Source organism: Platalea leucorodia (genome assembly GCF_965183815.1).
Source record: "Platalea leucorodia genome assembly, chromosome: 11".
In the NCBI taxonomy this organism is placed as follows: domain Eukaryota; kingdom Metazoa; phylum Chordata; class Aves; order Pelecaniformes; family Threskiornithidae; genus Platalea; species Platalea leucorodia.
Window position 1 is genome coordinate 21979854 of NC_138833.1, and position 12019 is coordinate 21991872.

The following is a 12019-nucleotide window of genomic DNA, read 5'->3' on the forward strand; positions in this document are numbered from 1 at the left end:
AAGGGTTGAGCGTAGAAGTGCCTGTCAGGATAACCTGTTGTTCTTAAGAGCTAACGTCCTTCGTGTGCGTTCAAGGTGAACCGGCCAGTGGGTAAGGTGCAGATCTTCACGGCAGACCTGTCCGAGATACCGCGTTGCAACTGCAAACCAACAGATGAAAACCCATGCGGCCTGGACTCGGAATGCATCAATCGCATGTTGCTCTATGAATGCCACCCCATGGTCTGCCCTGCTGGGGAGCGCTGCCAGAACCAGTGCTTCTCCAAGCGGCAGTATCCCGAGGTACAAATTTTCCGCACGCTGGCACGAGGCTGGGGCTTGCAAGCCAAAACAGACATCAGAAAGGTAGGTACTCTGTTTCTGCATGTAATTTTCTCTTGCCACTTCTCTCTTGCTCAGTGTTGGTTTCACTAGATTAGAAAAATTACTATCTTCCATAATTTGAAGAAGACTTCTTGCTGTAGAGTACCATTTAGGAAAGAAGTGGATGAATTTAACTTCTTCAGTCCTGACAAGACTGTTTTGGTTCAGCTAACCAAGAAAATGGTTGCATGTTGATGTCGCACAGGGTAAGAAAGGCGATTGCTCAATCTGTCTGCTTGTGTGGACGATGGGCTTTAGGAGTACACCAGAACACTGGCCTGAAGACGGTGCTCAGGATTTCCAGATGGGGAGCAGTGATGAGACCTCGTCCCCATTCTTGAATAGCCAGGTTTTTCCAGCATGAGAATCTTGTATCAGAAACTGAAACCAGGGCTTGGCTCTTACAAAAGGGTAATGTCTTGCAGATGGCTGTAATTATTGTGAAACTGGTATCTCCAGCTACAACACTTGTATATATTTTTTTAAGTGTAGAGAACTAGTTCTGTGGACACATGTCTGTGCTGAATGAAGAAGGAAGAATGGTAAAACAAAGGTAACCCCAAAGCTAAGAAAGGGTGAAGTGAAACAGAGGACAATTAGCATAGTAGGAGAATGTCTGAAAAAGCAGTAGGGACAATGTGCTATGGGGGAGAGCTTGATAGCAGAAGGAAAAATGTGAGTCTGTCGTGTTCAGGCTTTGCTGCCTGCTGCGATATAGGTTAAAGGATCTCTCTGCCTGTTACGTTTCACTTTCAGCAGCCAATCTGGAAAGAGCAAACCTCAGTTATTCGATGGAGGCGCTTATTGGCCCCAGTGGCGCAGAGCTGGGGTTCCCTTTGAGGGTGGAAGCACGGTCTCTGCAGTAACTCACTACGGGGGGACGCCCCGGATTCACTGCAGGAGCAGGTGCCCTAGAATCACGGAATGCTTTGGGATGGAAGGGACCTTTCAAGCCCATCCCCTCCATCCCCCCTGCAGTGGGCAGGGACATCTTCAACCAGATCAGGGTGCTCAGAGCCCCATCCAGCCTGGCCTTGAAGGTTTCCAGGGATGGGGCATCTCCCACCCCTCTGGGCAACCCCTTCCAGTGTTTCACCACCCTCATCGTGAAAAATTTTTTCCTTGTGTCCAGTCTGAATCTCCCCTCCTTTAGCTTAAAACCATTACCCCATGTCCTATCGCAACAGGCCCTGCTAAAAAGCCTGTCCCCATCTTTCTTATAAGCCATCTTTAAGTACTGAAAGGCTGCAATAAGGTCTGCCCGCAGCCTTCTCCTCTCCAGGCTGAACACCCCCAGCTCTCAGCCTGCCCTCACAGCAGAGGTGCTCCATCCCTGTGATCACTTTTGTGTCCTCCCCTGGCCCCGCTCCCACAGCTCCATGTCCTTCCCGTGCTGAGGACCCCCGAGCTGGACGCAGGGCTCCAGGGGGGTCTCCCCCGAGCGAGCAGAGGGGCAGAATCCCCTCCCTCGCCCTGCTGGCCACGCTGCGGGGGATGCAGCCCAGGAGACGGTTGCCTTTCTGGGCTGTGAGAGCACATTGCGGGCTCGTGGCCAGCTTTTCATCCCCCAGTACCCCCAAGTCCTCCTCAGGGCTGCTCTCCATCCCTTCATCCCCCAGCCTGTATGGATACCGGGGGTTGCCCCCACCCAGGTGCAGGACCTTGCACTTGGCCTTGTTGAACCTCATGAGATTCACACAGGCCACTTCTCAAGCTTGCCCAGGTCCCTCTGGGTGGCAAAGAGCTGTTCTTGTTGTGTACTTTTACGCTGTCCTTGAGCGTTAATTCTTTCCGCAGCACAAAGAGTAATCTGATGGCTGTTGTTGCTTTATTTAATTTATTTCAAGTTATTTGTTGAGCGCGTGAAACGGATGTATGATTTGGGGCTCTTAGTGAAGATTATAGGTCAAGGTGGCTGTAAAGCACAGAGGAAGATCTCTATGAAAAGGTTTCCACAAAGGAAACAGGAACTAAGTTTTAGCACGAAGGTGGATGTCCCTCCATCCTGGAGGGAATTTGTCTCATCAGCTTGGTGGTTTTTTTTCTCTGGCAGGGTGAATTTGTTAATGAGTATGTCGGGGAGCTAATTGATGAAGAGGAGTGCCGAGCCCGAATCCGCTATGCTCAGGAGCATGACATCACCAATTTCTACATGTTGACACTGGATAAGGTATGTGGAAGGAATTTCTCTTGCCAGGATCCTAGATAGAAGTAAAATGATTGTAAGGATGGCATGATGGGGGTTTTCTCCAGCAAGTAAAAATGTTGCTGATGAGCTGGTCTGCATTTCCACTAAAGAGAAGACTCAAAGAGTGGACTTAACGTGCAGTACAACAGTTTGAGGTTGGATATTAGGATTAGGAGGAGAGTCTAAACCGACCATTGGAGTTTGTTCGGAAGAGGTGAGGCAGTTGTCTGAGAGCAATTGTCTGAGGATTGCAGATGCTGTTTCAGCATAACAGGGTGAATTTGTAACCTCAGGACCCTTCCCAGCAGCTGAACCACAAGAGAGTCCAGAACTGGGCTGGTGTGTGCCAGAGAAGGCATCAGTCCTCGGGTGTACGAGTATCGGGCACAGTGAGACGCTGATTTAAGTTCAGATCCCAGGTCTTGCTGATGGAAGTAGAGGGGTGGAGTTTGTTACGTCCGCAGACTCCTCAGTGGGTCCTGGAGGCCAGGTTGTTGGTGTGAGCTCCTGGCTTTCAGAGGTGAGTAGTTTTGTCAGCTGCTTTCTGCACTTTGTCACTCAACCTTGGAAAGATTAGAAGGAAACCGTGAAAGCAGGCATGGGAAGAAGCTGTCGAGTGTGGGACAGGATGACACTGGGACTGCTTTCTGGCTCTCCCATCTTGCTGGAAATTCACACTGACCGTATCTTCTTCTCCTTGTCTGGCTGATGGGTGGGAGCAGGGACAAAACTAAGCGTTAATATCTCCCTCATTATTACAAACCCAAATCTGAGTTGCAGTTGCCCTCTCCTCTCCGACACGGTCTAACAAATGGTAGTGTACCGTACAGAAGCGTACCTCAGACATTACATACTGTTCCTCTTTTCCTTCTATACATTGACATACAAGAAATAGGAACTGGTATTTTGCTTTTAAGCAGAAGTTGGGGTCTGGAGCCGCAAGCGCTGCTTTGGAAGTGTGCTGATCTAGTGTTTATCCAGTACTGACACCGCAGGGAGAGCTAACTTCCCAGAAAGCAGCAGTAGCTCTTTTCTGGCTGTGTGGGAGCCCATCTGTCTTTGAAGAAGAAAATGATGTTGCACAGGCGACCGTATTGCTGTATAATCTGCCGGCCCCAACCAGAGACATCGGTGTGTGGAAACTGGTTGGGTGCCTGTCGATTGTCCAGGCGACCCAGCGACACCCGTTCCTTACGCTTGGTTAAAACACGTGTACGAACTCAGGTGCTTCGCACGCGTCATCGGATGCCTCCCTTGTCATAGTTTTTGCTACTGATTGATGCTTTCCTGCTAAAATTGGGCTGCAAGAGTTTGAGCAGGACATGACAGTTTTCTAAACGTGTTTTTCTGGTTTGTTTTTGGTTTTTTGGTTTTTTTTGGTTTTTTGTTTTTTTGTTTTTTTTTTCCAATTCCAGGATCGAATCATTGATGCTGGGCCAAAGGGCAATTACGCTCGATTCATGAACCATTGCTGCCAGCCAAACTGTGAGACTCAGAAATGGTGTGTGAATGGCGATACTCGGGTCGGGCTCTTCGCAATTGTAAATATCAAAGCTGGTAAGGAACCCCGCTCTGTCAGTACCTGCAGTTCAAAGCGTGGGAGTGTTTCTGTAAGGAAAGGGGAGGGTTTGTAGCTCCCTGGGAAGATATTTAATTTTTGTTTTCACGTAGGCAGTCGTGAGACTTAACACCAGCACTGACATAATGAAACGCAATACATCCATGGTATAAATGGAGGGTCGTAGTTCTGATTTACGGGGTCAAGAAATGGAACTAAGCGTGCTGCAGCGTGGGGTTGAGCGCCCTTTTGGGCTGGAGCGTGCGGTAGGAGCGTGGGGTTGCACTGAATTTTCAATCCACACGGATCTATGGGGAAACTAAGAGTTGGTATCCTTGCGTAGTTGTGACAGTCATTTGTGTCATTATATTTCAAAAGTGCTTTTACTTCAGCACTAAGACGTTCTGCCCCGTAGTTCATTACAACTTGCTTGGTTTTGATCTGTTTTTGTGCCAGGGACCGAGCTGACTTTCAACTACAATCTGGAGTGTCTGGGAAATGGAAAGACCGTTTGTAAATGTGGTGCCCCAAATTGCAGTGGCTTCCTAGGAGTCCGGCCAAAGGTACGACGCCTCCTTCAAGCTTTTGTTCTTCCGAATCACCTCTTTGCATAGATGTGTATCATTTGTTGCAGAGATCTCGGGAAGGGTAATCCGGTTTCAGTGTGGCCATGAAAACACTGCTTGAAATGAGTTGAATATCCAGGTTTTCATTCTGAGAGGGCAGATCTTAGACCTGAATTATTATGGTTGCTATCAATAATGACAGGAAAATGTATTTTACAAGAAAAGAGTAAATGAAAGATATTTTTTTTCAGAATTTTTTGCTTACTAGCACGACAATTTCCATCACATTAGAGGGGCAAAGGACAGGCATGGGAAGGACTTCCATCATATAACCAAGAAACCACAGCTCAGCCCATTTCCCAAAGTAAAGGACTGAATAAATTGTGAGCGTGCATGGAAGGCCAGCAAACTCACGTTCCTTCAGACTTGCAGTTGCTTTAGAGCCAGAAAGGTTCTGCATCACCATCTTTGCTGCAGTAAGAAAGTTCCTGGGTTTTTTTTTTTTCCTCCTTTTGGTTAAGCGACTGAAGTGCACACATCAGACAGGAATAAGAAGTTTGCCATCTCTGGAGTAGAAAAATCACTAGCTTTTAGAACTCTCTGACTTTTGAAAGCTTCACGTTGTAACTGTAATGTTGCAGTAACAGGAATTGATTTCAATTACCTTCTCATGTGAGCTGGTTCTCACTGGGAAAAGGAAATAACAGGAGCAGTTGGCCGAGTTCCCAGCTGTCACCAGCTAAATCTATGTCTCTGCTGTTGGTTTTTGTTTCAAGAGCTTCACCAAATCGGTCTGTAATCCCTCTGCTCTGGCATGTGGATACTGGCGGCTTACTTTTCACAGTTTAAGGGTTAAAAGCTCCAGCAGCACAGTTGTTAAGCCCCGTCAACATATAGGGAAAGTCTTGTGAATTCTCCAGAGAGCTTAGTTCTGCAGAAAAATTAACTTATGATTAAAAAAAATTGATGTCTTCAGAAGTTGACAGATGAGGTGAATTACACATCTGATATATTTAGTTCTTTTTTGGGTTCCTATTTAAAGTTCAATTGATTTTTGTGCTGCTCCTGTGTTACACGAGGCTTGACTGTCATTTTTGCCCTGAAATTGCAGGTTGCATGATGGAAATCAGAAAAAGGTGCCCTTTAGTTGGCATTAATGTTCCATTGTGGTGCCTGAGGCGACGCATTCCATCTTGATGAGATGGGCTAAGAAACAATACCCAAGAAAACAGTACCTTGTTGGTTTTTTTTTTTCAAATTCATCCCACAATAGATCCATTTTTAAGCTTCCTGAAGATACAGCAAGACAAAACTTCCCTGATTATACTCAAGTTCACTCTTAAAAGTGACCTTTCTAACTGGGAGTGTGGAAGAATGGTTGGGAGTCTATTGTGCTGCAGTGAGCAAGTGGAAATCGCTTAGTCCAGCTGTTAGACCTTGCTTAGACATTCAAATTAGCTCTGAAAGGTTTTTCTTGTTCTCTTTGTAATTAGATGGCCTAGGTGCTAGGCGCTGAGAATAGGTGGAATAGTTTAGGTGGAGTGATTTCACTGCCTGCATTTCCAATGATAAGGAAGGCCTGACTTGTCCCCATTGTCAATGGGAATGATGGTATGAAAACAGAAATATCCCCATGTGAAGGGGAAGGAAACAATCTAAGAGATGTAAACTCCCTGGTGGCAGGACAGCTGGATAACCACCTCCACCGGAGTCTGAAATTGTAGGTCTGGAGACAAAGGTTTTTAAATGTTTTTGGTTTTAATCTCGATAGGAGAGCGATGAAAATAGCGCCCAATATTTATGCAGAATAAAGGATGCAAAAATGACCTCGTAGGCATCGTCTCAGCACACAGAGATGTTCTGCATGGAGAATGCGTATTTGGACACGAAGATATGTGGGAAAATGGCATAAAATCTAGCTCATGTCTGTTTAGATAAACTAAACTGATAGTGCTTTGATAAGGTCACTGGCTGGGGACAGGTAGCATCATCTTCGTGGGGTTGAGTGTTGGGTACAATGGGAGGCTTAGCCTGGAGAGGATCCGTGCTAGGGGTTAGGAGCGATCTGAGGACCTAGCTTGAAGGGGCAGCGTTGGAGGAAGGCTTAGGCCAGGGAAGAGAGCACTTAAGCCATTTAGATGCCAATCTTGGGACCAGTTGTGATTATTTCATTACTGCCTGTAACACAGCCGTTGGAAGCGCGGTAATTCAACTGTACTGATGACACAAAGATGTCAGGCGTCATCGGTGTGGGAGAGGATGGGGCAGTTGGAAAGGAATGGCTGGGAATGGGCTGGAGTTCAGAGATTCAATACGCCAGGGTAGACACCTGGGGGGTAACAGCAGGAACAAATCTGCCACGAGAAGGTCATCGATGAGGAGTCGTGGTGGAGAAGGAGCCGTTGTGCAGTTCAGCTGCCGCAGGACTGAGCTGCCGCTGTGAGAAAGGCAAATGGAGACGGTGCTTTGGGAGGGGTTTCCTATTCTTCTGCAGAAGTGTTGATGTCGTTGTACACAGCCTGCGAGGCATCATCTGAAGTAGCATGTATAATTCTGTAACTTGTGCTTGGGAGAAATAAACTCAATAGGGGCAGAGAAGAGCCATTAGGAAGACTGAGGGTGCAGGCTGTGAAAGGGTTTGGTTTGTGAGGAGCGTGTGTCCCGGTGGTTACTTCAGGGAGAGAGAAAAACTCGGAAAAGAGCAACGTTGACACGAGAACAAGTAGGTCTAAACTGATCACAGATAAGTTCAGACTGAAAACGGAGAGAGGGGTGAGGAACGTCAAAAAGTGCAGGAAGGCCTGGGAGAGGCTCCTCACGAGTCATGGGTGCAAGGAGATGCGGCTGCTGTGGCTGAGGACCTGAAGAGCCTGTGCAAAGGTGTCATGAGCTCGGTGACACCCGGTAGCCCCTTGGCTCCTCGTTCTGCTGTTGCTAACTGTATATATCCCAAGTTTAACCCGGCTTTGGTGCAGGGCTTCCAGGCTCTTTCAAAAAAAAAAAAAAAAAAAAAAAAGAGAACTATTTGCTGTAGTAACTTGGTTGACAAATGTTAAGCAGCACTGTAGAGATGCTCCATATGTTTCAGGTACGGCTGGCAGTGGGATTTTTATTTGCAGGGTTTGCAGTTATCTCCACCATAGCAGGAAGGGAACAGATGGAAGGGGCAGAGACCTGCATTAACTGACGTTGTCTCACCCGCAGAGCCAGCCCAGCCTCACCGAGGAAAAGTCCAAGAAGCTAAAGAGACGGCCGCAGATGAAGCGCAGGTCGCAGGCGGAGGTGATGAAGGAGCGAGAGGACGAGTGTTTCAGCTGTGGGGACGGAGGGCAGCTAGTTTCTTGTAAGAAGCCAGGCTGCCCCAAGGTGTACCACGCAGACTGCCTCAACCTGACCAAGAGACCTGCAGGTCAGTGCTCCGCACGGCTGGGCTCTGCTTGGGGCTGGCGTTGGCTCGAGCTGTCCCAGGCGCTGCTCGTCACCTTGCACTCACGTCACAGCATCTTAAAATTCAGAGAAATCTTTCTTGCTTGAACAGACTTTGTGGCCCATGCGACACAACGCTGGTTTGCACCCCACTGTGGCTGCAAAAAGATGAATTAATTGCTGAAGGGGGAGCTGGTCCTTGCCTAAGAAATGGTGCTTGTGAGCTGACCCCATGCTTGGGGCTTGGCAGAGGACGGTCCCAGCAATAGTTGATGTATTGGTTCCTCAGGTTGGCTGTTTTCCTGAAATTGAAGACAATTGAGTGAGTTGAATGGTGAGGAAAAGCACCGATGGAAAATAGAACTTAGAGCAGAGTGTGTTAACTGTCTGAATAGCCATGAGTTCATAGTTAAGGAAGAGAATGGTATCAAAGCGTATCCTAGTTTGTGGTGAAATGAGGGCAGAAATTGGAAATAAAAAGAAAAAATATTCAAAAAGTACTTCTAGTTGGGTGCAGAGAAAGAAATAGGCTCCCCGTATAAGTGATAAAACAGCTTCGGTTTCGTTAGTAGCTCAGGAGGTGTAAAGTAACATCTATTAGAGGGAAAAATTTAAGTTGCATTTAAAAGTCATAAGGGAGCTGTTTGAGGGGCGTTTCCTCTGTTGTTTCAATTTGTCTTGGTTACTAAAGGAGTTCCTGGGACCTTTAATGAATGTTCAGGTTTAACCGATGCTCAGAAAGGGAAAAAGTCTGACCTGAGTCTTGCTAGGCCAGTTAGCCCGATGCCTGCCAGGCCAGGGGGATGGAAAAGCTGATACGGGATCAAGTGCCTAAAGAATTAAACGGTAAGAACATAATACCAGATGACAAATTTTTAGGTAGAATAACTCATCAAACTTAATTTAGAGGTTTTTCTAAGACAATAAATTCAGTTAATAAAAGCAACCGCATTGAAGTAATTTGTTTAGGAGGCGGTAAATTTGATTTAATACTGTAAGCATTGTCGGCATTAGAAATTCTCTGTGCAGCGCTGATTTTCTGAACACATCAGAGGCAGGCGGAGAAACATGGAACCAAGCGGTCTCTGATAGTAACGGCAACGGGGCGTTCAGCACCTCTCGCTGTCATTTGGCAGAAGGTATAGAAGGGCTCGTAGCCTATTTTGTAGATGACAGAAATTACGTGCGTGCGTGTGTTAAGTTTTGGGGAGAATAGGGCATTTATACAGGAGAGCTTGGATCGCTCATTGAACAAACGCTGTAAGGGAGCGATGTGAAAGCCAACGGGACCGCAGGTCATTCCTATGGAAACGTCATCATTCAGGGTGAGGGAGTCCTGAATATCACCTTTCTGTCCATTTTTCTGTGCTGAGACATCCTGGCAGGTTTTCCCATGCTTTAAAGTCTCCAATAAAGGAGAATCCAGCATTTAGCCTGTTCCCCTGTTTTCCATTTGAAAAGTTTCCCCTAACAGCCCGACTTGAAAAAACAAAGGATTGCCATCTCTCCGATACCCATTTTTTGACAGGCTGGGAGACTGTTATCTCCTTAGTCCGTCTCCGGCTTAAACAAACACAGCCTCTCCTTGCAGCTCTTATTTTCTACAATTATTATTCTTGGTCTGCTCTGGACTGTGTCCCACCTGCCTACGCGTTTTTTAAACTATGGTACCAAGAGTATTTTAACAGTATTGCAGCTGAGGCTTTGCTAACGCTGACAGAACAGAATAATTATATTTTGTGTTTTCATAAAAATATCTCAGGAAATGAGATTTGACTTGTTTTTCAAAAGTAGCTCTTACATTTATGTGATGTTTATGATTTGCTCTATCATCCTTGAGGCCTCTTGTCTTGATCCTTTTCACATATTTATTTTATTTCTTCCTCCTGCAGTCCTGCTTTGCACTGCTATTTACTTAATCGCACCTTGTTGGTGCAAGAGCGTCTGTCCAGTTTAAATTCTGAGCCTGTCTAACCAGATTTTTGCAGTTCCTCACAACCTTGTTGTTACCTACCTGTTTCTGTAAGAGTATTCGCTGTTCTGCTTCCAGGAATTTAAATTAAAATACAGACAAAAATAGACTCCTGAAGGACAGCATTGGAAATGCCCCCTCAGTTTGCCAGAAGACCATTAAGAGCAGTTTCTTGGGAATGTTTTTCAGCCAGTTGTAGCCATTTTGCCATTTTTACACGTAGGTTGATGTTTTCCTAGCCCGCTCCTTAGAGTATCATACAGGACATGAAAGGTTCAGCACTTTTTACTTCAGATGTTTCTTCTGCCGTGGGCATTGCTGTCGAGTAATTGGAATTTCCTGCCTGTTTGCATGTTACTAATTGTGTGATCTTACTTCCGAGAGCTCCTCTGCTCCAGGCTGTCTCTGGAGATGCTGCTTATTCATTAGGCCTTTTATTCCGTCAAAGACCATTAGAGTAGTTTGATAGGATTTATCCTTCCTATCCTAACATACTGGCAGGTTTTGACTTATTTTCCATCCATACAAATGACCTCTTATAATAATAGTCCCAGAGTCTTTCCGGTGGCCAAAGTGAGTGTCGAGTGTGGTTCTCCGGGTTGCTGGCGGTGCCGGGGGAGCAGCGACAGCCTGTGCTGCAGCACCGCGAGCCCGAAAGAGGGAAAACCACGGTGTAATGTTAAACATCCCCCCCTCTGAAAAGGATGCTGAAAAATTGGAGAAGATGCAGAAAAACAGCGTACGTATTTTGAGACCGGAACAGAAGCCTTGGACTGGCTTCAGAGGAGGGGAAAACACGCTACGTGTTGTCTTCAACCCCAGGGGAAAAGCAGCGTGAGAGAGGGGAGGAGAAAGCTGATGTTGCACAAGTGTATGGAGAAATGCCCACAGCTGCTCGGTGCCGTGCTGCAGTCGCGCTTTTTTTCCAGCCTCCCTGGAGAAGAGCTGGTAGCCAAAGGCACAGATGTGTGGGCTTGGTCCAGGGAGGCTGGGAAGCGCTCTGGCCCGGGGGGTGTCGACAGCTGCCCTCCATCATCGCTCACGCTCTGCATGAGGGCTGCTCTGCAGGGAGCTGCTCTTTGCAGCAAGGCAGGGAGCCGGGGAGGGCCGGGGGTTTTGGGGAGCGTGGAGGCAGGAGGCGTATTTGGAAGAGCAGCCTGTGGTGAGAGGTCAGGGACTCAGCATCGTGTATCCTGGGTGCAAATGGTCTCACTGTTCCTCGCGTCCATGAACTGGTGAGAAGCATTTGGTAGAGACGGCGGCAGTCTTGGCTGGGGGAGCAGGGAGCTGAACCGGTGAGCTCATCTACAAGTGAAAAAAGCAGCAATCTCTGAAGTGTAATGCTGTGTTGGTTTTTTTTTTTTTCCTCCGTGATAGTGTTGATAGTGATGGTGAATAGATTTCAGCGTGGACACGGAGCTCCTCAGGGAGCAGCTTGGCTTTGGGTTAAGCAGTATTTTTATCACGGCTGTGCACAGAGGTTAAGGAAGGTGGTCTTTGGGTGCAGAGACAATAGAAACTTACTCCCTTGCGATCACTGCACTCTCACTTCTTCTTTCTGATAAACAGGAAGGGAGGTTGTTGGCCCCGAATTAGCAAAGGCTTAGATGAACCTGATGCACCTACTTAAAGAGTCCATTGGGTGTGTTATACACAAATAGCAGTGCTGCTGGCTGTGGAAATGAGAGCCCCAGAGATGTGCCGGCTGGGGGTGTCTGCTCTTCTCGAGGCGCCCGTGTCGGTTAGGGTCATGCTGGAGCCAGATGGGCTTTTGGTCTGACCTGGCGTGGCTTGTGTTTGTCACGATTATACTTGCCCTCATTGCTTCCGCGGATGCAGGTTCCTGTTAACTGCCCGTCGAGCCTGGGAGCTGGCAGAAACTGAGGAGGACATGTAGAATTGTACGGGAGTATTACAGGCGTGTTCCCCCTCTCCCTTGAACTCCC

General features: G+C 47.2%; 1 protein-coding gene across 2 annotated transcripts in view; it reads left to right on the forward strand.

Annotated features, from left to right (window-relative positions):
- NSD1 (nuclear receptor binding SET domain protein 1) overlaps positions 1-12019 on the forward strand; it is a 66759-nt gene that overhangs the window by 45790 nt on the left and 8950 nt on the right. For both annotated transcript variants that reach the window (XM_082324337.1, XM_082324338.1), the window contains exons 18-22: positions 76-345; positions 2417-2533; positions 3967-4108; positions 4566-4672; positions 7880-8084. In XM_082324337.1, coding sequence (XP_082180463.1) covers positions 76-345; positions 2417-2533; positions 3967-4108; positions 4566-4672; positions 7880-8084 — 841 coding nt within the window. The remainder of the gene's footprint in view (positions 1-75; positions 346-2416; positions 2534-3966; positions 4109-4565; positions 4673-7879; positions 8085-12019) is intronic.